General features: G+C 37.9%; 7 protein-coding genes across 15 annotated transcripts; 2 read left to right on the top strand and 5 right to left on the bottom strand.

Annotated features, from left to right (window-relative positions):
• On the top strand, nucleotides 578–2932 carry LOC109720519. Its single transcript, XM_020247690.1, has 4 exons — nucleotides 578–942; nucleotides 1027–1076; nucleotides 1186–1238; nucleotides 2409–2932. The coding sequence occupies exons 1-4, from the start codon at nucleotides 686–688 to the stop codon at nucleotides 2751–2753; spliced, it is 705 nt and encodes a 234-aa protein (XP_020103279.1). The 5' UTR covers nucleotides 578–685; the 3' UTR covers nucleotides 2754–2932.
• On the bottom strand, nucleotides 5518–6267 carry LOC109720008 (zinc finger protein AZF1-like). The gene has a single exon (XM_020246869.1). The coding sequence runs from the start codon at nucleotides 6265–6267 to the stop codon at nucleotides 5518–5520; it is 750 nt and encodes a 249-aa protein (XP_020102458.1).
• Nucleotides 7662–11703, bottom strand: LOC109720634 (succinate dehydrogenase assembly factor 1A, mitochondrial). Of its 8 annotated transcripts, none has more exons than XR_002219020.1 (4): nucleotides 11593–11703; nucleotides 10197–10526; nucleotides 8992–9434; nucleotides 7662–7898 (listed from the first exon to the last, which is right to left on the bottom strand). XR_002219020.1 is itself a non-coding variant. In XM_020247875.1 (3 exons), the coding sequence occupies exons 1-3, from the start codon at nucleotides 10901–10903 to the stop codon at nucleotides 9321–9323; spliced, it is 456 nt and encodes a 151-aa protein (XP_020103464.1). In that variant the 5' UTR covers nucleotides 10904–11586; the 3' UTR covers nucleotides 8913–9320. The 8 variants fall into 8 exon arrangements, 1 of the variants encoding a protein (XP_020103464.1); XR_002219018.1 differs by lacking the exon at nucleotides 11593–11703 and adding an exon at nucleotides 10622–11586; XR_002219015.1 differs by lacking the exon at nucleotides 11593–11703 and adding an exon at nucleotides 10892–11586.
• LOC109720530 (50S ribosomal protein L35, chloroplastic) lies at nucleotides 11996–13432 on the top strand. The gene is made up of 3 exons (XM_020247708.1): nucleotides 11996–12300; nucleotides 12381–12497; nucleotides 13079–13432. The coding sequence occupies exons 1-3, from the start codon at nucleotides 12049–12051 to the stop codon at nucleotides 13154–13156; spliced, it is 447 nt and encodes a 148-aa protein (XP_020103297.1). The 5' UTR covers nucleotides 11996–12048; the 3' UTR covers nucleotides 13157–13432.
• On the bottom strand, nucleotides 14061–19604 carry LOC109720529 (lysosomal Pro-X carboxypeptidase). The gene is made up of 10 exons (XM_020247707.1): nucleotides 19017–19604; nucleotides 18383–18563; nucleotides 17334–17467; nucleotides 16605–16717; nucleotides 16236–16359; nucleotides 15827–15982; nucleotides 15104–15256; nucleotides 14815–14894; nucleotides 14638–14687; nucleotides 14061–14448 (listed from the first exon to the last, which is right to left on the bottom strand). The coding sequence occupies exons 1-10, from the start codon at nucleotides 19440–19442 to the stop codon at nucleotides 14315–14317; spliced, it is 1551 nt and encodes a 516-aa protein (XP_020103296.1). The 5' UTR covers nucleotides 19443–19604; the 3' UTR covers nucleotides 14061–14314.
• LOC109720158 (pentatricopeptide repeat-containing protein At5g66631) lies at nucleotides 23423–26280 on the bottom strand. 2 transcript variants are annotated; one of them, XM_020247053.1, is made up of 3 exons: nucleotides 25415–26280; nucleotides 24846–25312; nucleotides 23423–23801 (listed from the first exon to the last, which is right to left on the bottom strand). In XM_020247053.1, the coding sequence occupies exons 1-2, from the start codon at nucleotides 26055–26057 to the stop codon at nucleotides 24939–24941; spliced, it is 1017 nt and encodes a 338-aa protein (XP_020102642.1). In that variant the 5' UTR covers nucleotides 26058–26280; the 3' UTR covers nucleotides 23423–23801; nucleotides 24846–24938. The 2 variants fall into 2 exon arrangements, with proteins under 2 accessions (XP_020102642.1, XP_020102641.1); XM_020247052.1 differs by having other exon boundaries at nucleotides 24846–26280.
• LOC109720006 (vegetative cell wall protein gp1-like) lies at nucleotides 26080–27496 on the bottom strand. Its single transcript, XM_020246866.1, has 2 exons — nucleotides 27440–27496; nucleotides 26080–26760 (listed from the first exon to the last, which is right to left on the bottom strand). The coding sequence occupies exons 1-2, from the start codon at nucleotides 27494–27496 to the stop codon at nucleotides 26080–26082; spliced, it is 738 nt and encodes a 245-aa protein (XP_020102455.1).

Raw genomic sequence — 27517 nt, 5'->3', positions numbered from 1 at the left:
GAAACCACCAAAGGACTCTTTGATCTATGCAAACTCTTTTGATTTCAGAACCAGGTTTCAAATTTTGAATCATATTGGATTTATCCAAATTTGCCGTTTTTGTCGGGAAAAAGCCCGGGGCCCACATTCGAAGCACATCTTATTTACGCTTGCAGTGGACACACAACTTGAGGTTTGAAGATGAGGATACCTATCAACTAGACTGTATTTGTTCGTCTTAGGTTACCGATGCCTAGAAGAATCTAAATTCTTTTTTGAGACATTTATTGCGTCCTGCGATTCAAATCCTCAAACCAACCATTCCTTTATGGGACGTCTGGTTTCTCCGAAAATTCTAGAGAATTGTTTTTTCAAAAAAACGTCGGAAAACACCATTTTTTTAGTGTTTTTATTTTCCGGTTAAAAAAATAAAAAATATATAAAAACAGTAATATTTCACAAAATTTTGAAATTTTTTTTTGAAAAATATATATATTTTTTGGGAACCAAATAGAGACTTTGCCCTAATGTCTTAATGGGCCTTTATTGGGCCTATATGGCCCAGAAAGAACCATTCGCTCTTGCGCCCAGTGGGCTTTGAACTCTCTTTCTCCTCCCTCGTTCCGCCGCGACCTCCTCGATCTCCTCCGCCTAAACCCTAACCCTCTCGCTCGCCCTCTCCATCGCCGTTCGCCATGAACGTGCGATGGTCCTGAGGCCTCGACTGCGACCGACACCCCTCTCGGATCGTCTCCGCGCGCTGCTCTTACCCTTGCCCAGGCGCTTCGCCGGCGACAAGGCGGTGGCGGAGTCGGGCTCCGGCGGTGGCGCCGCCGCATCCTCCGATGGGGCGGCGGCGGCGGTGGAGGCGAGGAAGGAGGCCTACCGACAGATCCAGAACCTCGACTTCATGACCGCGGCGAAGATCCTGTTCACCACTCCTCCCAAGCGGAAGAAGTTCGGGTAATCCCTCGAATTCTAGGGGTTTAGGGTTAGGGTTTTGTGGCTTGGGACTATTGAAGCACTCGTTTGTGTTTTGGATCGCAGGCTCGATTTCCATTTGGTGCAGCTCTTTTTCGCATGCATGCCTTCGCTAGGTACGGAATTTTCCTTGAATTTGTTTGATTTTTCTAGTTTTCTTTCCCCTTTAAATTGTAGATTTTGTAATGTAATTTTAATCCTAATTGGATTTAGTTTTGTGTTCAGCTGTGTATTTGGTGGCTCAGTATGCGAGGTATGAGATCAGGAGAATGGAGGCGGTAATGTAGTGTTCTTACTCTCTTCTTTTATCTCTGTTGCAATTATAGTTCATTTCATTCTAAAAGTTAAACCTGCATCTGTTGGAGTTTACTGCAATGGTTGTGTTCTGTAAGCATCGATTAGTTGATTTGAGTAGGAGCTATCCAAATTTGTAATATTTGTTTCCTTTTTTTGCTGTATTTTTGCTCTTAGCTTGGAGAGTTTGTGCAAATTAGATAGAATATGTTCTATGCTGGCAACAACAGCAACATCAACAACAATGTTTTGAAAATCTTGCAAAAAGAATTTAATAGAATATGTAGTATACTTTGTTGTAAATGGGGGAGAATTAAGCAGCGACTGTGTTGGAACTGATGATTTTAAGACCACGTTCATAAATTTTGTTGTATTTCGTCAATTTTAGAAACAGCTCCTATTTGTTAATTTTAGAACATGAAGTTTGTGCATCAGTTAAGTTGTAGTCCTGGAACAGTTCCTACTTTGTAGATACTAGTTGTTAACTTGTGACGTGACATTATATACTCCCTTTCTTGCCAACTTTTGAAAGTTTGTGTTGCTTATGAAAACAAAAACTTTCAATGGTCTGATAGCAAGAAAGATAGCCATCGAACTTATCTTATGTTTCTGGATTACAATTGATTGGATTGGCCATGAAATGCAGATTTTGTGAGAGTGATCATGAGCAAATGTTAAGTGTAGCTTATATTATAGCTTTTCCAGTTTTCATTTGAAAGGCAGCTGAACGTAAAAATCCTGCATTATTCTGTTCCAACTAACTCTGTTTTTCATGCATTATGCACGGCCCATGCTAAACCTTTTTTCTTCTTTAAGCTTATGAAATCCTTTTATCTTGTAATTCCTGTCTCGTAATCGCGCATTGTACGTACAGGTCTCTCTTTCTCTTTCCTCTACATTTATGCAGTTCTATCTGTATCTGCTCTGTGATTTGTGAATGTATCTGCAGGTTTTCTATCTTGAATATTATTGATTGTTGGATAGTACAGTCTCTTATTTTACTAATTCAATGCCCTTAGTCAATCATCATACCTAAAGATTTATATTTTTCTACAGCCATATGAAGGTTTTGATTTTTCTATATTTCTTAAAAATCCAGAAACCTAACTCTTCCAACTAAAAGACCAGGAATAGTTGTCTTGTTCTTGTTTCAGGAAGTGGAGGAGAAAAAGAAAAAAGCCGAGGAGGAAGAAAAGGCGAAGCAGGCTGAATTAGAATCCCTCGAAGAAGACAAGGATCTAAAGCTATCGAAGGTGATAGATAGGTTGGATAAACTGGAGGAGGTCGTAAAGGAAATCGCGGACGAGAAAAAGAAAACTCCCACTTCCGACTCTTCCAAAGACCAAGAGGTCAAAAGCAAAGAAGAAGCTTCTTCTGCTGAGAAGAGTTCCGATCAGAAAAATTACGTAGAAGCCAAAGAATTGACCACGAACAAGAGTAAGGAGAGCCCCGAGGGGCAAGCAAGAAACGTTGACAAGGCAAAGGCGGCATCTAATTAGTCGGATAAACGGTGCCTCATCCTGTTATTTGTTCTACAGAAGTGTTTTTGTATGAGAAATTCCGAACATTGTGTATTCTTTGTTTGAGAAACGGGACGGCCACAAATTGTATTCGTTATTACGTTTTCAAGGGAATACATTTGATTGTTCGCATGGTGAGAGCTCATTTGAAGGTGATACACTATTGTGTTCTTGTAGTGTGGATGAGGAGTTTTTGCTACTTGACCAATAACTACAAGTATGAAGGTAAAAACAAAAGGGAAAGCCTTACTGATGAATTTAAGCTGTTTGAAGAGGTAACATCATATATTTTCATTAAATACATTCGACATTTCCATTGCAACAAAAATTTATAATATCTATTTTTTCCTCTGCACCCAAGTACTGGTTCTTGGAATAGAGAAGATATTCCAATATACATGCCAAATAACAATCTAGTAGAAGGGTCAATTTTATGTTTAAATGGAGATTAATCTTTCTAAAAAAATTCTGTATAATAAGACCATGGTAACCCTCCCATGGTTTTTTTTTAAAAAAAATCTCTTTTTCGCAAATCGAGAATAGTTAAGTAAAGATTGTTCAATTATATTAAGTTATCCTGAAACCACATCTGTTCATTGTAGATCAGATATAGGCACCAAATTTAAAATTCATCATATAAAACAAAACATTGATTCTACATTGTTTGGATTTATCTGGACCAACTTGCATATAAGAAATAATGTACACAATGACCTAAACTACTGCACACTATAATAACACAAAATATAACCTTATCCATAAATTGGGCAACAACTAACCAAAGAACTTCACCAATGTTAATAATTTAAAAGCACCATTTTTTTCTAATTATGGAAATTAGCTGTAGAAGCACAACCACCTAAAATAGAGATTATGATGCAAGAATGGTGGAGCACATAGAAGGCTTTGTTTTGATAAAGAGGAGAAAATTTTCTATGGTAGAGATTAGGAAAGTACAATGTGGAGAACAAAGCCTACAGTAATTTAGGCAACTTTTTATCATCAGATGTTGAACCATAATGACCCAAATTCAAAGTTGGAAACTTGAGCCTCTAATATAGACACAATGCAGTAATTCGAATTCCTGACCTTAATTTAGTTGTAGAAAATTCATATATTAATGTTGTGGAGAACCCTATAATGCCATTGTTGATCTTTTTTTAACTTAAAGATCATGCTCATTTCTGATAATTAACATGTCTGCTAAAGGTGGAGATCATGCATTCGATTCCCCATGATTTATGGGATATTTTGGAAACTATTATGAGGGACTAAGCATGGGTGATGTGCTTTACACTTTTATATTCCATGCAAGGCATGCTGTAGAGGGCATTTAGTATCTGCTCTGCTCACTTCTAAAATAGCTTAATTTGCTCTGAAAAGTATTATATTAGCAGATAAAAATATTTGAAGCTTTTGCTGTGGCAGGAAATTGAAAATAATTGTTCGATATGTAAAATCGATCAGTATACCTAAATTCGAACAATATTTTAATCGGAATGTTTCATTATTCATTTTACTCAAGTCTGTTAGTGTCTTTTTGGCTGTCTATTTGGCTTGACTTTTCTTTTTCATTCTGAAATAGATATTGACAACATATATATATTTTCTACGATGTAAATGAAGTTTCTATAGCACAATGTATAATCCAACTGGGTTATACAGGGATGGTAAAGGCATTTAGCAGGTTGTGTGGAAATGGTCACAAATTATGAGTAATAATAATGTGATTAAATTGGATCCAAATTTTAAGACTACTAATCACTATTCAATTAAAACACCAGGAAGATATTCTTGCATGGTAAGCAAATAACCAATTTAGAAGATACTGTACATGCATGTCATTTAAGAGACCATATTTATGATAAGGATTTTCATATAATTAGCCAGCTATATAAACCATATATAAAGAGTGAGAGAGAGGATCCCCATTTATTAGTAGCAAATCAAGGAGTTGAAACACAAGAAAATTAGAAATTTAAATCTCCTTCTTAGTTGGCAAAAAAAAAAAAANACCTTTCAACCTAAAAAAAAAACATTTCTCTAATTGCATTCATAGGTTTTTATTCACCAGCAGGAACTAGTAAATTTTATGTAGACACTTCCATAGAAGGCTCTATTTCAAACCAACCACAAACTCAAAATAGAAGAGTTGAAAAAGAATTCAATGCACCCAATCTAGGAAATCCAATTTTAACCAAAAATCCCAATACCCATATATGTGTAATGTCTCAGCTTGCTTAGTAGTTCTTTTCATAAAGAATGTTTTTTTTTTTAAAAGAAAACCTTACTTTAGTAGCTGTTTACATAATTGTCCATGTCATCACATTCTATCAATTAATAATACATACAAATTAAGGTAATTCAATATATTCTTTTTCGTACATCAACTGCAGATCACTACTGTAATAGAAGATTACGATATTTTATCAAAATAAGTGAATCACACTCACTTGAACTAATTAAAAAGCACCCCAAAAAAAAATCCATCCAAATTATGAGAAAAAAAATCCACATAATTTAAGAATACCTTGAACTAATTAAGTTGAATCACTGCAATCTATTCAACTCTGCAATCAAAAATTGGGAAATATATAAAGTTAGAGAGAAAAAAAAAAAAAACTAAATTCCACAGTATAATAATCATCTAATGTTGCATCATGCACATATTATATATATAATATATATAACCCAAACTCATACGCCTAACTAGTCAAAGTCAAAGTCAACGCCTATACAGTCTCTACAGCTTCAAAGTCAAGTCAACGTCGGTCAACTCCTTCTCCTCTTTGACCTTCACACTACTATCACCACCACCTCCTCCTCCTCCTCCTCCTCCTCCTCCACCACCACCCATCCACTTATAACCAATCGCTTCCGCGCCCTCGAACCTCGCTGCGTGGGCCCTCGCCGCCGCGCTGAACACGTAGTCCTGCGCGTAGAGCCGTCCGATCCCCGCCAGGCGGCTCTCAGCGTGGTTTCCGAACACCCACCCTCCCCCCACCGCCGCCGCCGACGACGTCGCGCCGAGGCAGGGCTTGTGGATCACGGCGTGCGCGCGGATGCCGAGAGGCCTGCTGCTGCCGCCGTTGAGCGGCGCGGCGCAGCGCTTCGCGAGGGTGCGCTCGCGCTTGTGGGCGTTCTGGTGGCCGCCGAGCGCCTGCGAGCTGTAGAACCTCCGCCGGCAGTAGTTGCACGCGAACACGCGGGGCTCAGCCGGCGGCGGCGGCGCGGCGAGGACGCCGAGGAGGTCGAGCTCGACGGCCGGCAGCGCCGCCGACGCTTCGCTGCGGTTGTTTTCTTCGCTGTTGTTGTTGTTGTTAGTGTTGGGTTGATCATGATCATCTCTTGGTTCTTTCTCTTCTTTAGACATCTCTTGCTCTTCTCTTGTGTGCGTCATCGTGGTGGAGGGGTGGGCTTTGTTGTGGTTGTGGTGTGGGGAGTATTGGGAGAGGGAGAGGCTTGAGCTCTCTGAGAGGGTGGTGGTATCCATGAATATTATCCTATGATGATAAGTTGAGCTTACTTAATTATCTCTACTTCTTGTGTTGCACTTCTCCTTTCTCCTCCTCCTCCTCCTACTACTACTAAAAGAGAGAGAGAGAGAGAGAGAGAGAGAGAGAATGAATGTAATGGGAAAGGGATCAAACCAATCTGTGTGTGTGTGTGTGAGAGAGAGAGAGAGAGAGAGAGAGAGAGAGAGAGAGAGAGCTAGGAATCTTGCAAAAGAAGCTTACATGGAGCTTTTAATCTCTCTCTCTCTCTCTACTTTAACACATTCTATATATTTATCAGGACTAACCCAATATAAAAATCACATATTTTTCATTTTACTTTTTCATATTTAATGGCTAAAATAATTCTGACGATATAAATAGGAGATCACCGTATTTCCATATTTCGTCACAAAAAGCTCCATCAATAATGATCCCATGGAAACTTTTGTATTATACACATGCGTTTGAATGATATATATATACACATTAATTCTTTATGCGCATACACATATGCACATAATACTTTCATCATATATATTATACATAGTCTCTACAAGAAATTAAGCATGCATGGTTATTAATTTGCTTTAATTTGGCGTTGAGATGTTTAGTTCATTGCACATGATCATATGTAATATATTTGGAGGTTGGAGAGTAACTGCGAAGCTTAAATTGATGTAATTATTGAAGAGATTTGTTGTATCAGGTGAAGATACAGCTGATCAAACGTGTATTAATGTGTATGTTAATTAATGCATGCATCGCATCCGTATCAATTAAATCTTGAGGTTAATTTGCTTCTTTCATCGTATTGGAGGTAGATTAATGCAGTGTTTCAATTAATTTTGGGTAAAGGTTTTAGCGTGAATCATCATATATACTCAAGATACATTGATATCATTAATGATTAGGGCTTAATTAACCCATGCACTATTAACAATAGGCCACCACAGAGTAATCTAAGCTCCATTTTAGGCAATATAATCATTCACCGAAAATTAGTGTTTAGTGTAAACTTATTACAAGAAGAAATTAAAATTCCATATGAATGTAACTACTTACGTAGCTCTTCGCAAAGTACCAATTCTCATGAATATTATGCGGGGTCAAACTCCATATTATCCCACACACATTTTGTAGACAACAAAGGTGGTGATTCCACAATTTGCAATGTTAACTTGGGTGTTTATAGTGTTGGTTAGAATAAGCTCATTTTATGAATTTAAGCATCCACTGTCTAAGAATAAATTCCTCTTCAACAGTTTAGGAATCACCTTCCCTTTATATCTTTGCACAACTCGGTTTGATGCAATAATCACCTGAGACTCATCTGAGAATGTCAAAACTTTCTTAATCAAAGATAGGGCACATGCAAAATAAGCTCCTCTCAAATTCAAATTATACAAATTCATATATAATTTGGCATAATTTAGACCATATTCTAGCTCTATCCAGCAAAAATGGGATTTTTTTTTTTTTTTTTACACTCTCCACCCAATTACAAGCAAACACAGCGACACGAAGGAACCAATCAGGCGACTCCACCTGGCGGCTCGAAATCGACATGTGGCCGACAAAGATCTGGAGAAAGCTGAGGTGGAGAATTGGGCCCCCACCAAGTGCTTTCCTACACAGCAAAAATATGTGGAAATGTTACCATAAGCACTTTTAGAAAAACAATTCCTCCTCAATTCAGCAACCTAAGCACACACTGAAAAGCCCCACTACTAAAAGAAAGTGTGGAATTAAGTAAACACAAAAGATAGCATCAGTGGATATGGGTGGCTTCTGCTGCTTTATTGATCTTTTCACAGCAGTGTCAAAGTGGTTAAAGTGTAGCACATAACCCACATAAGAAGATCCTGCACTGTAGATTGTCTATTGAAGTTAGGTCATATCTTTATTTGAGATCTTTAAGGTCCACATCTGTCCCCATAATACTCGTTGAACTAGATAAAAGAATGAGAGAGGGTGGCACAAAAAGAGGTTTCCATACAAATCTCATATTAGTGGATGATGGGAAGAACAAGGAACACAAGTATACAAGTCCAAAGTACCAAGTTCTCTTTGTCACCATCAATGTGGCCAAACTTTCACTGTTTGGCTACTTTGTGCTACATGGATAATCTTCAAAATCACCAATGTTATATGACATGAGAATAGTAATTCAAGTTGGGAGTGATTGAATAGTGATGAGACTATTACTGGTTCTTTGACTATCATATCCATTTGGCGAACGATACAGTATAGGAGCTAGTCCTAAATCACCCTCAGTTTTGCAAGGTGGAGGATTGAATTCCCCACATAATCACCTCATTTGTTACTGTTTTTCACCGTGCACATGGCATGGTCCATTTGATTTTTCACTTGCAATCTATTTTTGATACTTACTAGCTCTTGTGAAAGAATAGTGTGAACAGGAGTTCTGGGTGCCCCACTCAATTATTCTACTAACATAATAATTCAAGGCAACTTTCAGTTCTTCTTTAAGTACTCTTATTCGAAAAAGAAAAAGAAAACACTAGGATGAAGCTCTGTATACTAAAGGAGAAAGATACTTTTCAGTATTTTTGATCTTTTGACTAATCCCCCTAGTACATCATCCCTCACCAGGAATACAGAGGACAAGAACCAAATATTATAAAAGTGCAGAAGTATAATTAGCAGAAATTAAAGCTGAAATTTTGTTTGTATCAAGTGAAGAGTAACATTTGACTTACAAGCATGCAGCTTTGTTGCTTGGAACAACATGTTTGGGCTAAAGATGTGATTATAATCATATAACTCGACCCACGGATTGCTGAGCTCAAGAAGTCATGTTACAGCAACTAATATAAGAGAGTTGAATTGAACCTCAGGAGTAAAAGCAGATATATCTGGTATCTGTCTTATTCTCGAAAACTATGTTGGTGATGTGAATTTCAACACTGCACGGTTTCTGGTGGCTACTAGTAATAACAGAATTCACCATGTTGGAGATCTCAACAAATTTCTATTCAAAATTTTTCCCAATCTTAAGTTCTCTGTAAAGGAAGGGGGGCATATGTGATCATGATCGACTCGCTGTAATGTTATCGTTTGATTCATCAACATCCCATTGATCATGAGAAGGGACAGAAGTTCCAGCATCAGATTGCGAACTTGCTGCGGCAGATGAAGAGGCCTGATAGTTTCAAACGAAAAGCAGTTGTTAGAACAGTTCATGTTCCCATGAGTTACGCCTAATTACCCAATAAGGAACAAATAATAGAGGTAATCTGTAAATAATGAACTAAAAGTAATACATTTATTAGATACTTCTAAAAACAACAACAACTGCACAGTAATAAAGTACTTGGTGAATATATCCTACCAAAACCACAATAAAATGCAGAAAAGCACAAAAAAGCGATAATATAAAATAATGTGCAAAAGCAAGTCAGAAGGCGCCCTTCAAAAGAAAATGGGGGTCCACTTTGATATCAATCTTATGCATTCAGATTCTCCATTTCATAGATCATTACTCCTCTTCATCATTTAATCTAATTTTTCATGTTGACTATCCACCATCAAAATGTAATGCTCCCAAAATATTCTGAAGTAGATAACTCAAGTTTCTGTCAAATTGACATATCATAAAAGCAATTATTCTGACAGCCGATTCTTTAGACTTTATATCCCCCTCCAAAGTATTAAAAATGCTATATAGAGGTTTAACTTGTATCTTTGTTAGAGAATAGGATACTCCATATCAGTAGCTGACCCTACCTACTGTTGCATCTAAAGAGTATACTTACCAAAATACTGGCTACCGGCTACAAACATAACAAAGTATTATTGTGGTTTATGTTTAAGTGATTGAGTCGGATAACAAATCCCCCTTTCCCCCCGAAAATTCAAAAAAGACAAGAATACAGGCAACAAATTAGTTTTCTTTCGCACTCACTTTAAGGGTCAATAAGCCAGTGGTATCAGGATTCTTGAGTTGCTCAAGTTGCTTCTTTCCGCGTCTCAGCAAGTACTCAATGTAAATAAAATTCTTGCGATCAACGTTCTTCGCGTTGTGGCGGAACTCGGTCGAAACAACCGACTCAATCGCACGACGCTCCTCCGCGGCCTTCAATCGAGCTGCCCGCAGGAATCCTCTGTACAGGCCCAAAACCTGCTTTTGCATGCCAGACAGCTTCAGACGGGAGCCCATCTCGCATTTTGTGCTTAGCCTCTTAGCCCAAGTAAAAGATAATACCTCAAAAGCATGCAAGTTGGCCGAGTCAATCTGTTCATTAAACAATGCAAAAGGGAAGTTATTACACAGAAAAACAAAGAAAAGAGAAACCCTCAGAAGTAGACAAATTGAATAATATCACCCACTGATTTTCATCTGTAAGAATAGAGCTAATCTGAAGGGACAGAGAACAAATTACGCTGCAAGTTCTTCACATGTTAAACTTTTCAGCATGAACTTATTAGACTCTAGCATGAAGTGCACTGGGGAGAAATCTTTGAATGTAAGCTTACGACATAGAAGCAAACAGTATATATATCACAATTTCACAATCTCATGATTAGCGAGAGATACAAATGTTCGACAATGGACTCTAAGGGCAAAACTATAACTACGTGCAATCAACTAAATATTACATATCCTTGCATTTAAGATGGTAAGAATGCCCAATAAGGAGCTGATTGCGCGAATTAAGTTCTGACATAAGCCTTTAGTGCCTGTGCGGCCGAAGCTTCTACTTCCACTTTCAGCAATAGCAACCTCTTCTAGAACACTCTGCAAAGAGAAAAGTCTAAAACTTTTACTGCATCAGGAAGCAGAAATGAGATTCTGACCGTCAAAAGTAGTGTTGGTGGCGTATAAATATAACATTTTTACTGATCGCACTATTCAGACAACACTTTATCAAACAGTACGGTATCGTGCAGCAAGATCAAACAGACCCTTAATACGGACGCTGAAATCAACTCTAAGAAATTATTAAGGCTAAGCATACATTACAATGCTTCCATGGATATGCACCTTTAGTACAACAAACTCAAAGCAAATTTAAGCACAAGAGCATCAAATTATACAGGAATGCACCCAAAATCCAACATTGATGTAGAAAAAACCAAAAGCTAATATTTATAACTCCAACTGAGAAAAAATTGAGCCTTTTAGGGTTAAAAATGGGATTTTTTTGGGGAAACCCCCGAGAGGGGGATTGAAACAAAACCCTAGCGCTTGATTAGGATGGTTCCAATGCGGAATTGATCAGGAAATGGAACACAAACAAAAAGAAACAAATTAAAAATTAAATGGAAAAAGTAAAAAAATAAAGGAATCGTTCGAATACCTCAAGCGATCGATCAAGCGAAACTTACCCCGCGATTCCACAGAAGAAGACGCGGAGCAAACTGAGTCGGTGTTACCTGTACTGAGAAGTAATTCCCTGCACCTGGTTCACCGCCTAATCCATGAACCGCCAGGGTATCCACCGTTTATTCCGTCATAGCTCGAAATCACAACCGCCCAATTAATTAAAGGCCCTCGTGATTCCGCGCGAACGCTTGGACCATATTTATTTTATATTAAAATTATATTTATATTTATTTTATATGAAAATTTTTGATAATGGGCCGTCATAGGCCCGGCCCATGATAAGATTTATCCACTCCATTTTTTTTAAAAAAAAATTTAACACCATTTTTTCAATTTTATCCTCTAATTATCCCAAAACTACACGATCCATTTAAGAGGAGCCACAAACGAAAATTAAAAAGAAAAAGAAAAAGAGGAGGAGCACCTAAACATGGCCTCCTCCTCCGCTCTATGCTTCTCCCCCTTCTCCCCCACTCTCCGAGCTCCTCTCCGCCTCTCCCATGGCGTCGTTCGCTTCTCCTCCACCCTCCCCTCCTTCAAAACCAGCCTCACCTGCTCCCCTTCCTCGTTCCCATCCCCCCTCACTCTCCGCACCAACCTCCCCCCATCACAATCACCCTCGCAAACGCCCTCCTCTCTCACCGTGTTCGCGGCGAAAGGATACAAGATGAAGACCCACAAGGTGCGATTCTTTACCACCCGTTTCTCCCTTTTGATCCGTTGCGGTGGACGAAACCCATGTCGTAGTTTGTCGATTTGAAGGCTTCGGCGAAGCGATTCCGTGTGACGGGGAGTGGGAAGATAGTGAGGAGGCGCTCCGGGAAGCAGCACTTGCTGGGGAAGAAGAACACCAAGCGGAAGCTTCGCCTTTCCAAGATGGTAAAAAAGCACTTTTTTTCCCCCTTTTTGTGTGTTTGAGATCAGCTTCTACCTTTTTCACTTATGTCTGATGTGAAACATTTTAGGTTTTATTTGCTTGAATGGGAATATTGTTAAATTAACCAGCGATTTTTTCAAATTATCTCGCTCTTCTTTCTAATGAAGCTTTTTAGTTTTAATGACATTGCAGATTTTAATAAAATTATTTCGACAAAACCAGCTCCTTTTTCCACAGGTTTTGTAGCTAATGTGTTCTTCGAGTGTAGGAATCGAAAACAGAAATTAGTTTATTAATAAACAGTTAAACAATTACTTAGAAATGGCCATGTAAAGATAAGTTTGAGCATCACCCATTACAAATCGATGGAAAGGATTATGCACCAATCAACTTATTTCAGAACGAATCTTCTATTACAAAATGAGCATCAGCTATTCTATACTTTGAACGTCTTGGTTATTTAGTTATATAGGAAATGGTTTGTAGTGGTGAATTTTTGGGAGACATATTTGACTTCTTTTACGGTCAATAACTTTCTTATATAATTTCTTTTTCTTTCCCTCTCTTTTTCTTTTTTTTGCAGCACCCTGTTAATAGAAGTGATTATGATAATGTGATCGGTGCGCTTCCTTACCTCAAAGTGAATCGAAAGGCAACTTGATGTTCCAGCAAACCTGGGAAAGGATAATTGGAGTTATTAATTCTCTTGATTGTAATTTTTCCTATCTACTTATCATTTGGAAATGTAAGTTCCTGATTGCCTTTTTTTCGGTTTATGCTGAAATTTTTAAGATGATACTATGAGATTGTTCTCTTTCCCAGTTTTTTTTTTTTTTTTTTTATCATTATTGCAAAATGGTATGATCTTTCAATGTTTGACTTTTACCCTCTCGACTAAAGCAGGATACTGCAATTTACTACTGTAATAACTACTAAATCAGAACATGCCTTTGTGTTGGGTAGTTTTTTTGTTTTACACACACCGCTTATGTTCTGATAGCGAGACTCAGTGGTGTCTTCATGGGTAGGCAAAGCAATTTCTTCGATAACTCAACTTTACAATCTTTTAATAAATTGTCATTCAATCAGATAATCTTGTTCTGTCTTCAAAAGCTAAACGAGTTCCTTTATGTTTCTTAAACATACCACTCTGGGTTAACATGTGTGGAAAGGCCGTAGAGTATTCATGGTTCATCCTTTTATCTATGAACATACATTGGATATGCACTCACTTTTCCATTTCTACTTGTATACTTCATCATTTTCAGTTGATTCAATTCATGTTGGTGCTCTAATTCTTTGGCAAAGGTCTTGATTTTGAGTATGGTGGCCAAATTTTCTTTATTTGTGATTTTATACTGTCTTTCATGCCTCCATGAAATGAGAAGTTTCTTCCGTATCTTTTGGATCCCTCCGTTGGATTGATAATTTTGAATTTATCCAATTCATCACAGAAGAGGTTATTCCTTTTCCAACAAAACCCAACTCGCAATTCATAAGAAATGAGTAAAAATATATTTATCATACTAATCTTGTTGTGAACTTAAAGTAGGATCAAACCGAGATAAAACAATAAAACCTTCGACTACGGCGGTTTTGGAACCAATCAATTTATAAAAAAAATTACAGAGTATCATGAACTTTCCTTCCAATTTGTACAGATTCTGCATCCAGTTGAAAAGGCTAAAACAGAAACAATTTTTTCTTTGGAATGCCTAAAAAGTAATCTATTTTCAGTACAAAAAGCTCAAATTTTATTTCTCATTCATTCAACTTTATTCAAATATTTGTATTTCAATCCTTGATGGCTTTTCTCCCATCATGATGAACTTTCGTAGTCTCTGCGATACTGATCTATCCAACTTTGGATGATCTCAACTTCTTGTCTCCTTTGTTCTTTAACCCATTCTGGATCTTCTTTTGTGGCAAATCTGAAGTCTAAATGATGAGCCCCTGATGAAGTAAAAAATAGTTTACAAAAGTTAGTAATTAGACCATAAATCACAAGAATCGCGAAGAATCTTTATGTTGGTTCAGTTGTAAGTTAACTTTTGCATCTAACTCCAAATAAACATTTGCAATATTGATAAAAAATTGCTCATTGCTGTATGGAAATATCAACTTGATTTAATGCCTGCTGACCTTTTTCTGTGACAAGGGCAGTGATGCTACTTGATATGTTCTTGAGTACCCTACAATTCAATAAGAGGGAAAACAAGAATCAGAGTTACTGAATATGGCCTTCTCTTTTTGTAGAGTAATTAGCATGACTTTAGATCATATTATATGTCTTTGTGATAAAAGTCAGGTAAATCTCACCCCCCTCTGCTCCAAGGGTCTCTCATTCCATTAGAGAATATAATGTTGCTTCCGAATCTCTTGAGAACTTGGTGAATTCTCTGCTTCATGACAAAAATAAACAAGTATACTATGAGTAAACAGTTGATTGTAGAGATGGGACACTGCTGATGATCAGTGTCGATCTTCAATTCAGATAGTTTAAACTTAATTTTCTATCGATTGTCGAAACATCAATTTAGAACGACTATGGTTCTGCTAAAATTCTTCCATGGGTTACAATCAAATGCATGAAAGAAATGCAACTTACATTGCCACCGTATTCTGTTGTAATCCAGTGAGGCCGTGGTCGAACTCCGTATTTGGCCACACATTGGTCTTCGGCATCCTTGTAACTGTATGTCGATGGGGGGAACATGCTCTCATTCGAGACCGTCATGGGCATGATCATCTCTGTGCATGCCTATAGACTAACAAACTTTTTTCAATTTTTTTTAAATTTTTGCTTGCTTTACTCTTTGATAGAAGAAGTATGAGTACAGTAGTATTTGTATTTGTTCAGATAATTCTAGTTAATAAAGGCATTTATTTTTTCTATTATGGAACCTGAGCTAGCTAAATCTGTGATATTTGGATCAACTTTCTTGGTGAACTATAAAAAATATAACTATTTTAAGATGTATAACTATGTATTTTTTGAATCTTAAACAAGTAGTCAGTACCATGCATGGTAAGTAAGTATCAAGGTCTTCCTTGGATTACACAATATTTTTGTTGCTTTTTAAAAAAGCAGAAACAATTCTAGACTTAGTTGATTCATTTGGCATCTCTATTTTATTCTGATATGATCATTGAAACAATACAAAAAAACACATAAACCATGTATTAAGTAGGATACAATTAGATTACTACTGAACACTTCATTATTTTTTTTCTGATGTTGGTGTTGTCAGAGACTGTAATGCTTCAATTCCCACTATATATACTCTAAGTTCATAGAATTGGTTCAACTTTTTTTTTTTCCTTTTTGTACCTGCCAATCCCAACCATTTAAGCCATGAGGATCCGACTGATTTTCGATATCAAAACATTGCTCATCACCAGAGTAGTTGTAATACAAGCTTGCTCCTGCAAAAACCTTGCTGATTTTGTCGGTGCCTTGCGGAAATCCATCTATAATTTTGCACATCTAAATAAGCCAAAAGAAACATTCATTACTCACAAGTACTAGCTACATAATACCAGGGCTACAAATGAGAAGGAATTCTGAATATTTGGCATCAACTCCTTGACTTTTCAGTTGAAAATTAGGGCAAATATGTGTCTCACGCCAAACTTTCCTACCATGCAGGAGGATGCTTAACTTTTGTGCTTGTTGTTCAAATTCCATACGCATGATGTTAAGTTTACTAAATTAAAGAGCATATATTTAGAGATTTTACCTCTTTTACTGGGTAGGCTGGTAGAGGCATGAGGAAGTTTGCTGGTGTTGGATAATCTACCATGGCCGTATATACGAACGCCGTCCATAGCCAATTCTGTATGGAATTTACGAATTGAATACTCCTGTAGAGACATCGAAACTGTTAAGATGAGTATTACTATTTCTGTATCGTTTTCTATAAGATCTCGATTGATCGATCTTTTAGGGATGCAAATTACTAACATCCTAACTATATGAGATGTGTTACTATGTACAGAGTTCTATGCATGGTTAGTAGGTGTATAAGGTTTTTCTCTACTAGTAAGCCTGCAAGTATATGCCCTGTTTTCAAATTTTAAAAAGAGTTGGGTAATGTGAGAAAACTTACTTGCAAGCTCTGAAGGTCTTGCTGAGTTCTGAAAGCCCTTCTTTCGTACTTCCCTTTGCAATCAGCTCATCCCAACTTTCCTTGATGACTTGGAAACAATTCAAGCTCTCATCCTACAAAGATGGCAAAAGCATAGCTAAGATGGTACGGATATGAATTTATTGTCATATAGATTGTGTGATGAAGCATTAGTATACATATACACCCCTGCAAAATCTGAAATTCATTCATGTTCTTTTTGTCTATGGCCCTGTTTGCTCTGTTGTAGGGTATGGTACTGTTCAATAAAATTTTGTACAACTAGTACTATCAGTAAAAAGCATCATATTGGTATCCTTGTAATAGATTCTCTATGCAATAGATCACTTTCGAGCGTTAAATCTCGTTGTGTTTTCCGTTGCGATAACCTAAGCTCTGACTTTTCTCTTTCTACACAACTTGATAGAGTCAACTGTTGCTGAAAGTAGAAGCAAAATTTAGGCCAAATGAGCCCTCAGTTTCCAATGTATATTGCCACATATAAATTTTCTAGTATATCTTTAAAAAGTCGATTTGTCATACTAATACTCCTAGCGCTAGGTTAGTCCAGTGGTTGCTATCGTTGTGCATGTGCATTTTAAAGATAATGCTGGAGCCACCAACTTCTTGAATTGTAAATTAATGCAGATACAGAATATAACAAAAAAAAAAAAAGCTCTAGGGATCTTAGGAAGTATACAATGAACAAACCTTGTAGTCTTGGGACACAGCATCATAGAAGCTGCTCCAAGGAGTAATGTAATCAAACTCCAGGATTGGGGCTGATGATGCCAAGGCCCCAATTGTCATGTGGGGATACTTTATTCTGAACCATGCAGCCAACACTGAAACCCAAGCCAAAATTCAACAGAAAAAATCAAAAACAGCTTATGACTGCAGCAGTTTTGTGTGACAGCTCAACAAGCTGATCACTAATGAATTAAAAAATGGTATTCTGATTGATTAATGATGCATAGGGCACAGATCCTTCCCATGTTTCACAGTTCTCACATGCACAACAGACAAAGTTGGAGTAGTCCTTTTGACTAATGGGGGGTGGAATCTACTAGTTAAAAGAAATGATAATATTTCTTCTAGTGTGAAATATATAATGTATTACAATGTTAACTTTTTTTTTTTGTGTTGGTATCTTAAGATCTTAAAGAAATCAATTTTTGGAGCAATTAATTTCACAGCAAAATATTTGAGTGAATTATTTATTAATTCTAAGACCAATTAATTAACTATTAAAACATTGGCAAGAATCAATCAAATTTTGACAACTTATTTATTTAGAAGAACAAACAAAGTAGTATGAGGATAGGACCAATGTACAGCTAACATTACCCTACATATTTGGGACTGTTTATGGAACAATTTTAGTCTAGGTTGACTATGGCACTCCTTTTACAGTACTGCTACAGATACCCCACAATATTATTGATGAGTACGGTTAATAATATCATTTTTAATCTCGAAATAATATTATTAAATTTTAAACATCATCATTAGATCCTAATTTCTAAGCCTTAAACACTTTATATATGGGTGCCAACATATCAACAACATACTAAAATACAAGTTGTGGAAAATCCACTCTAAAACTCTCATTTTCGCTCATTTGGTCACACATCCATTAGTCACGACATCGCACATCAGTCAAAAATTAGATAAGGATTAAGAAAATACTATGCTTAATTAGTAATTAAAAAGAAAAAAAGAGTAAAAATAGATTCTTTTTTTTAAAAAAAATTGCTTACTTCCTCCATAGGAACCACCAAAAACTACAACAGGAGAAGCTTCTGCAGAGAAGTTTTGCTTTAAACTTCTGATGAGCACCGCATAATCTGCCAGTGCTTGTGTTGAAGTGAGATAACCCAATGTCTCGGCCGATTTATACGATTCATTTCCGAATGGCTTCGATTCCCCATAAAACCTATGCTACAAAATTATCAAAAGGGACATAAATTAAGTGATGAATTTGTAATAACCACACACCATTTTCCTCTGAAAAGATCTTAGTAATAACATGCAGGATTTGTTTAGTTTGATTCAAATATCAGAAGTGGTGTTACTAACAGAGTTATTAAAAGAGTCAGTATTTGACCAGATGCGATAAATATCTCAGCATTTTATTATTTATGGAAAGATTTATTAAATTCGGTTACTATTTACTGTCTATATTTGATCAGATGTCGTCGGAATCTCAATTTTCATAATTCAGGTATTGATGAAAGTAACAATCAAAAACTTCTCCTAATATAGAATTTGAAGATAAAAACTCCCACTAGCGTCGTATCTGCTCTTCATTCTAAATGTTAAAATTTTGTTTACCGTTCTCTATCAATTTAAACTTTTCAAAGAAGTAAAGCCGTAGATACTACGTATACGTACCTCAATGAACACGAGAAGTGCTCCGAACATAGGCGCGATATCGAGCATGAAGCCGGTGTTCTCCGCGAACCATTCGATATCGCCTTCGTTTCCTGTGTACACAAATATGGGTGCAGTGTGGAGGGGACCCTGATCCCAGAAAGTAGAGTTGATGAGGTACTTTTGGTAGAAGGTGTTTTCTGCTCTTGGCTGGAAGGTGAAGTGGTCTAGCTGCTGTGGGAAGTAGTGGGTGGTGAATGGCAGGTCTTTGCTGCTGCTGCTGCTGCTGCTGAGTACTGCTTTTCCTTTTGCTGCAGCTCTTTGGGCTCTCTGAGATAGAGAATTAATGTAAGGGGAGGGGAATATTGGTATGGAGTGAGATGAGTTTGTGCACAGGAGAAGGAGAAGAGAGAGAATGGAGAGAAGAGATGAAGTTGAAGAACACATTTTCTCTCTCTCTCTCTCTCTCTCTCTCTCTCTCTCTCTCTCTCTTTGTGTTTGTGTGCACTGTTGAGGAATAAGAAGAGCTAGGATGGATAAGAAATGGAGATGATGTTGGAGTCCAATTCTTGGCCAATTCAGGTTTGGTTGATTCTGTACGATTTTTCCAAAGGCAAACAAGGTGGCAGATCAGGAAATGGGAGCTCCAGTACAAAATGACTTTGCTGTCAGCTGGGTGAGAAAAAAAAAAAAAAAAAAAAGGAAAAGTCTGATTGGAGATGGGGAAGGACTATTTTTTTCAAATAATTTTGTAAAATTTTATAATTAGTTAAAAATTTTCTTTGAAAAATTACTTGATCAAATAACTTTTCTTTTGTTAACTCAGCACTGCAATGAATAATTCTGACAAAATCGGTAAATCGTTTACCGCCTTCAAGAAGACGACGAATGATTTACTTACTGCCTTCTAAATTTTCTATTAAAATGGTAAATTATTTATAAAGTGGTGTACGATTTACTGCTTTTAAAAAATTTTATATCTAATTAATAAAAGATAATATGGTAAATCTTCAATAGATATCTCAAATTTCATTCACAATCACTTTGTACGACAAATCTCCGATAGATATCTCAAATTTTACAAGTCCAAATCATTTAGACAATGTGCCCCGAGCAGTCTAAGTCGTCATAGATAAAGCACAAACTCCTTTAAATACTTTATTTAAACTTTCATTCATGATCATCAATCCAAAGCGTCGTCCTCCATAAAATGTCCTTATCCAATACTCTCTGAGGTATCTACTGATAAATAAAATTTGAAATATTTACTGAAAATTTGTTATGCCGTCTAGAAACCCCTCAAAAATGTTGAATCCTTCACCACCTTCAAAAAAGCGGTGAACGATATTCACCGCTTTAATAGAAAATCTAGAAGCAGTAAATCGTTCGTCGTCTTCTTAAAAGCGGTAAATAATTCACTACTTTTGACAAAAATATTCAATCTGGTGCTGAGTTGACAAAAATAGAATTATTTGGCCAAATAATTTTTTTGGATGATCGTTTAACTAATTATAAAATTTTATAAGATTATTTAGAAAAAAAAAAAAAAATTCTGACAGCGAATTTATTCTTCACATTAGATAATAGCAGTCACAGCCGTAGGAGAAAATAAAGAATCTGAGAACATAAAATGGTATGAGAACCGTCGAATCAGTTGGCGAGAAAAAAAAAAAAAAAAAAAAAAAGATTTATCAGACGTGTCTAATTAAGTGAGACGTAGTTTTGTATTTACAGCTGATAAATAAGTCGACAGTGTTTTGAGAAGTCAATTTAATTAGTACTATACTACGACTATGTACCCAATAATAGAAGTAAATGCGTCTAGTACAATTGTGCTTTAAAAGATTCCAATTTAGAACTAAAATGGACAATAGGATTGAGATACATCTTGTAAATTTTTGTTTTCTTTTTTATTTGCACTGTTTGGTCAGGGTAAAATCTACATTGGTTCCTTCAATTTTGATAAATTATTATTATTATTATTAATTTTTCGCCTTATTCTTTTATTTTAGATAACTTTGTTTCTCAACAAACTTAATTTCTTGCGACATTATTCATGTTCTTTTATATTGTTCCTGCAAGACATAAGAGATTTTAGAAAATATTAAGAAATTTTTTGTTAAAAGTTTTGTCACAGGAAAACAAATGAAAGGTTATTTGTTTGAATGGAAGGTAAGAGACCAAATCATAATTCTTAAGAAACCTACACTGGTCTACATACTTTATCCACAAAATTGTCGCAAGTTGTTTTTTTTTTTTTTAGAGAGAAAAAGATAGTATGCTATCTATTTCATTTATAAGGAGTATGAACCGGGCTATAGGAGTGAGACAACTAGGACTTCGGGGGACGGAAAAAGAAAAGGAAGTTGTCGCAAGTTGTTACTAACTATATTTATATACTTTGCGATATATATTTATGAAATATATAACATAGGTGGAGTGTTACAGTATTTCTATCAGTCAGTCGTATAAACTTGAATTAGACATCGAATTGTTTTGATGCGAATTATATCTCACCTCAATAATGCGTTCGAAACACGCATATATGCACACTATTTTTTGGATTCAAAAGAAGCTCAAAACAGTAAATATGATAAGCAACATCTACTAGTGAAAATGTTCCATGCAGATCAAGGAGGGTCTTACTCTTTTGATCAATCAATTAGAGAGCAATTTTAGAAAAGTTACTAAACATTGGAAACGTTCATTTGTGGCAACATTTCTTGCTCCACTTGACATTATTTTTTTATTTTTTATTTAGAGTATCAACAGTGTAACGAATTATAAAATAACATTACTGGTACACTTCAAAATATTAAACACAAAACAGTTAAATTAAATTTTACTTTTCAGAAACTAATCCTATATTTAATTTTATCTTTTTTTTCAAAAAATTCAAAATACATGTGATATATATATATATATATGATGAGAACTTGAGTAGTTTTTACACTAATTTGAAAAGAGTCTTNAGAGAGAGAGAGAGAGAGAGTATATATATATATATATATATTTATATATATATATATATATATATATATATATATATATATATATATATATGATGAGAACTTGAGTAGTTTTTACACTAATTTGAAAAGAGTCTTTTCGATAAAATATTATTTCAAAACGATCCCTTTCACGTGATCGTTATCTCGGGTGTCCCATCACAAATAATGCCACAAAATATCGATGGAATTTGTCTAAATCTAATTATGACTATTCTAAGTTTTAAAGTCCATCGCGAATAATTGAACAGTGGCATTTTGTCATCTAATATTCGTGTAATTTAAAAAATTATTGTAAGATTCGCATAAACAAAATTGAATGGTAAAAGTTTCACATCATTTTCATAATAAATGCTTTTTGGTTGGAGTTGATTAATAAATAAATAAAGTAGGTCCCATGATAGTTGGGAGAAGTTAGATAAGTGTTATTTGGATTCCAATGATTGTTCATAAACAAAATGGCGAAAAACATAATTTTGTTGTGACATTTTTAATCTATCTAAAATTTGGTAGCAAAATTATATTCTTAAAAAACAAAAAAAAAAAAAGAAGGATTGGATCAGAGTAAAAATATTTTTAATCTGATAGCACGTTATAGATAGCGTGCTAGCTATTTGGACACTGCACATACGTTCCTGCTAACAAAGGCAAAATAAATAAATAAATAAATAAAAATTAAAAATTAGGGACTAGAGAACTCAGTTGTTTTAAGATGGTAAGTCCAAATAAATCCCCTCCTAGAATTGTGGTATATCAAATAGAGAGGGATAAAATAATTTTCGATCGTATATATATTTTTTTGGTTATTTACTTTATCTTCGGTGGAAATTCAAACTTTTCAAAATAACATGATTAATTTTAGCCCACCTCAGCCCGATGTGAATTACAGTAAAAAATTGTGAGAAAAAATAGTTAGATATTATAGTATCTCTGACACCTGCAAATTGTTACATCATTCATTTTCTAATAAACAAACAGCAGAACTAAGAAAACTACGATTCTGTTACATACAAACAAACAGCGAAAGGAGAGTAATTTTCACTTAAGCTTTAGTTTATCCGAAAGGCGACTTCAATCTGAACTTTACCTTCAGCCAAGCCTGCTTCCACACAGGCTGATCCTACTTTGCACAGGCCTTAGCAATAAAATGGGCCGGGCCGGGCCTTACCGGGCCGAACCCGGGCAAAGAGTCTCCAGCTTTTCCCAAGCTAATCAGTATTAGAGATGACATGATAACAAACAATAGTGATACATCTAATACAGCATTTCAATTCAGGCCCCAAAGTTTCTTCTTGTTTGGTTTCCAACGGGTCGCTGCTGCAATAGGAGAGTCACCATATCCATACATAAGTTAACACGCCTGAGAAACTTTGCGATCATGATTTTACGGCTACAAAGGAAATTAGATAATCTTAGCCCTTCTGTAACAAATTATTTTTCCCTTTTCAATAATGGCCTTTTAGACATTTACAGCTCCAAAATAATTATTGCAGGTCGCAGACATTACAACCATTCACAGCCATTTATAATTTTAATCACACGCCGAACACGAATGCACCAAAAACATTCCTCATGCTTTAGAGATCAAAACCAAACCTGGATGAAGACTTCTAGATAATCCTCTCTCTCTCTCTCTCTCTCTCTCTCTCTCTCTCTCTCTCTCTGCCCCCTGATTATACCAACAGTTCATATCCACTGTTAAGTTTTCGTCTTCTGCCGTTTTTCCGTTTTTCTTCTTCATCGTATCGAGCAGCAACCCCTCCTCTCTGAAAAGTCTCCTTGTTCCTCGAATCGGATCCTGTAATGAATTAGATAGGCATAATGTAAGCAACTTTACGAGTAAGCAATTCACATATGAATTGAATCAGACAAATGCTAGAGCAAATAATCAATGCGGAAAGGGCATAGACAATCTATTTCTCAATATGTGTTGGTACACTTATGCACTTACATCCTAATTCATCCTATTCCAAGACTAGGATGTCAAACATTTCTATTTTACATACATTTAAAGTTACGTTATTATAAAGAGCAATTGCGATTCTGCGATTCTGCTCTTAGCTTTTTCCTCCTTTTCCCAAGTCTTTCTTCTGTTCTGCTCCCTTCTCTTCTGCGGTCTCTACCTGGTTGTTAACCAGCTTTTTCTGGGCCAAAACCTCAGGCTCAAACTTTGCCTTGTATACAAGGCATATAGCATGCCATTCAAATGACAAAATCCACAGGTCTTCTTGTCCAAATAAACCAAAAAAGCTCCTTTTCCCACGACTTAATTGGAAAGGTAACCAGAAATGTGGGCCTACACATAGCAACACACTCATTTCTCTTCTCTACTTCAGCTTGTGCATCAGGAGTTACATTCCCATGGCACCAATTGTGTACTCCACAGTCCAACTGTTTTACCACATACCTCTTTGCAAGTAAAATTCTAAACAACATGAATCAAACTAATAAACTTGAAGTAGTTGCATCCACCGTTGTATCTCTTTCATAGACACATTGGAATTAGATTCCAGACTGTGAAGTACAAAAGGGACCGTCCGAACAAAAATGTTTGCAAAAGAGATAATTCAAGCATGGTGATGCATAAAGAGGTATACCGCCAAATATGGCATCTGTCAAATTAGTCTCTTGATTGTCATTGCCATTCATTATCGAACAGCAGATTCTAAGACACTAGACTATCGTATAGTTTGATCACACACCTCCGCACGGTATAGTTATCTACTAAGTTAGCTTAATCCGGCAAAAACAGTTCAGAGGTGCAACCATGTACTGAAATATAATCACAAAGTTCAATTGAAGGGAAAAAAAAAAGCATAAAATCTGCAAAATTACTAATTACCTGATAAATTAAATGCCACACCCGCAAGGCGCATAGCAAGCCAACCACTCATCCTTCAGGCATAAACACAAAACAGCATGCAATCACCGTGTTCTACCCAGCACCCCCTTCGAAGCATCTGGAATAAATATCAAAAACCCGCTTAAAATCCGTGGCGCTCACGGTCCACACATGCCCCGGCGAAGCCCTGGGAAGCCCCGTCTCCACATCCTCACATCTCTCCTCCACTGAAGCCGCCTCTCTTAGCTTCCCTTCCTTCCACAAGCTCTTCACAAGCAAAGCCTTTGTTGGTCCATCCGGCAACAGATCCGACCTCCGCATTTCGTCGAACAACCTCAAAGCGAGAACCGCCCTCTCTTGCTTACAATACGCACGGATCAGTACCATATACATATACGTGTCGGGCTCCAACCCACACTGCCTCACCATACCGAACAGCTTATGAACACTCTTCAAATCCCCGACACCTGCAAAATACTGCATCAGACCTGAAAAGGTTTGTATATCTGGAAGAACATTTTGTAGCATCATCTCTTCCAACAGCTCCATCGCATCGTGTCCCCTCTTACACTTGGCCAATGTTCGAAGCAGCGAGGAGCAGAGCAACAAGCGATTAGGCTTCGAAATCGGGCCGCAGATAGAATCGGCTTCTTGGAAGATCCTAATGGCAGCGTCGGCTTTTTTAGACAGCCCATAAAAGTCGACAATCAATCTTAGCGTTGCAAAAGGGAGGAGAATTTGTTCCGATTTCACCTTGGAGAGGAGTCGGTCGACGAGCTCGGCATGGCCAGCCCGTGCAAGGATGGCGATCATCCTCGCGACCGTGTACCGGTCGTGCGCGAACCCTCCCGGCTGGTACGCGACCCAGCAGAAGAACTCCCACGCGGACTCCGCCTTCCTGAAGGCACGGAGGAGCTTGCACACCAGGCGCGGGGTCCACACCAGGTTCGCGGCTTCCAATTCGGCGACCTCGCGAGGGTCCCAATCCTCCAAAGCCCTTGCCAGCGCAGTAGGGTCGAGCCACGGCTTCAATCGTATCTTTTCTTCGTCACCATCACCTTCATCATCTTCTTCTTCTTCTTCATTTTGTTCTTCTTCTTCCCCAAGGGTGACCGTGTATCTGATCCGGCTGTCGGGCAACAATTCCTTCACGAATTCGTCAGTCCCTTCAACGAACCCCGCCTCCCTCATCGCCTTGACCGCCGCGAGCATCGGGCGGCCGGGGAGGATCCCGTCACAGCGGAATTCCCTGATCAGGGCGCGGAGATCGTCGAACCGGCCGGCCTCGGCAAGGGCCGCGGCGAGGACGTCGTACTGCTTGGACTCCGGCGGGCCTCATGGAGGCAGCAGGTAGAAGATCTGGGACGCGGCGTCGAGGTGCGGGAGCGGAGGAGGTGGTCCGATGAGGACGGTGTAGGTGGGCGGGAGTTGGGGAGGGCGCGAGCGGATCATGTCGAGAGGGCGCGGACGACGGCGCGAGGGGTCGTGGGAGGAGGAAGGGCGTGGAGGGAGATGAGGAGGTTGAAGGCCTCGGCGGGGGGCGGCGGGGGAAGGAGGAGAAGGCGGAAGGGCGGAGGGGCGTCGGAGGCGGCGGAGACCAGCGGAGGAGGTCGAGCGGGGAGGGGGGGGGAAGGAGGGAGGAGGGAGGAAGGAGGTCGGGGAGGAGGCGGGAGAGGGCGAGGCGGGAGGCGAGGCGCGGAGGAGATGGGGCGAAGGGAAAGGGGGAGGGAGCGGAAGAGGCGGGCGAGGCGGCGGAGGGCGCGAGCGAGGCGTGGAGGGCGACGAAGGGGTCGAGGAGGAGGGAGGAGGGATTTTCAGTGGGGGAGGAGGACGAGGAGCGGAGGCGGAGGCGGAGGCGAGGGAGGGAGTCGATGAGGCGGGCGCGGCGGAAGTAGAGGAGAGGCCGCGTCGGCGCCTGGCGGCGAGCGCGGCGGAGCGGCGGAGGACGAGGAGGAAGGAGATGATGCAGAGGGGTTTAGGGTTTAGAAGAGGAGCGGGGAGGAAAAGAGGCATTTTGATGGGGTGTTTGAGGGGTCGCTCATCTGCCTCTTGAGGTGTTTGATGAAATGCGGGAGATTTTGCTTGATGTTATGAGAGAAGGGTAAATAAAACGAAATTTTACTCGCATTATGATTTTGATTGATTGTGGGATAACATAATTTAACTTATCTTATTTTTCAGAGATTAGAAAAATCATCCTTTGTCAGGAACACGGAGCAAGTTAGAATAATGGAATAATAATACTGAGCAGCAGGCTCATTATTTGCAGAAGGCTCATAAGACGGTTTTCAGTTTGGTCGCAGGTAAAACTGAGCCACATATATATCTGACATGAAATTCAAAGATTGATTTCAAAATTCACACCTAGCAAATCGAATAGTAACTTTACTAATCTAGATAATCCGAAGTCGGAGGAAGACGTGCTAAAAACCAACCAAAACCGACACAAGTAAAACAAGAACGGGCCAGATTCAAAACAAGATCGCTTCTGAAACCACTAAATCGGACTAAATTCGAACAAGCATCGCTGGCCACAGTGTTAAAGAACATAAAATGGATCATGTTTAAATGTCAAACTCAAGATTATGCACTACAGCAAACAAACATGAGACGGTAATCCATAGTGTTAAAGAAACAAACTCGTTCTGCATCAGTGTTTACAATGATGATTG

The sequence above is a fragment of the Ananas comosus genome, linkage group 14, assembly GCF_001540865.1.
Source record: "Ananas comosus cultivar F153 linkage group 14, ASM154086v1, whole genome shotgun sequence".
Classification (NCBI taxonomy): domain Eukaryota; kingdom Viridiplantae; phylum Streptophyta; class Magnoliopsida; order Poales; family Bromeliaceae; genus Ananas; species Ananas comosus.
The sequence above is the reverse complement of the archived record's forward strand: the minus strand, read 5'-3'. Positions and strand labels throughout refer to the sequence as shown.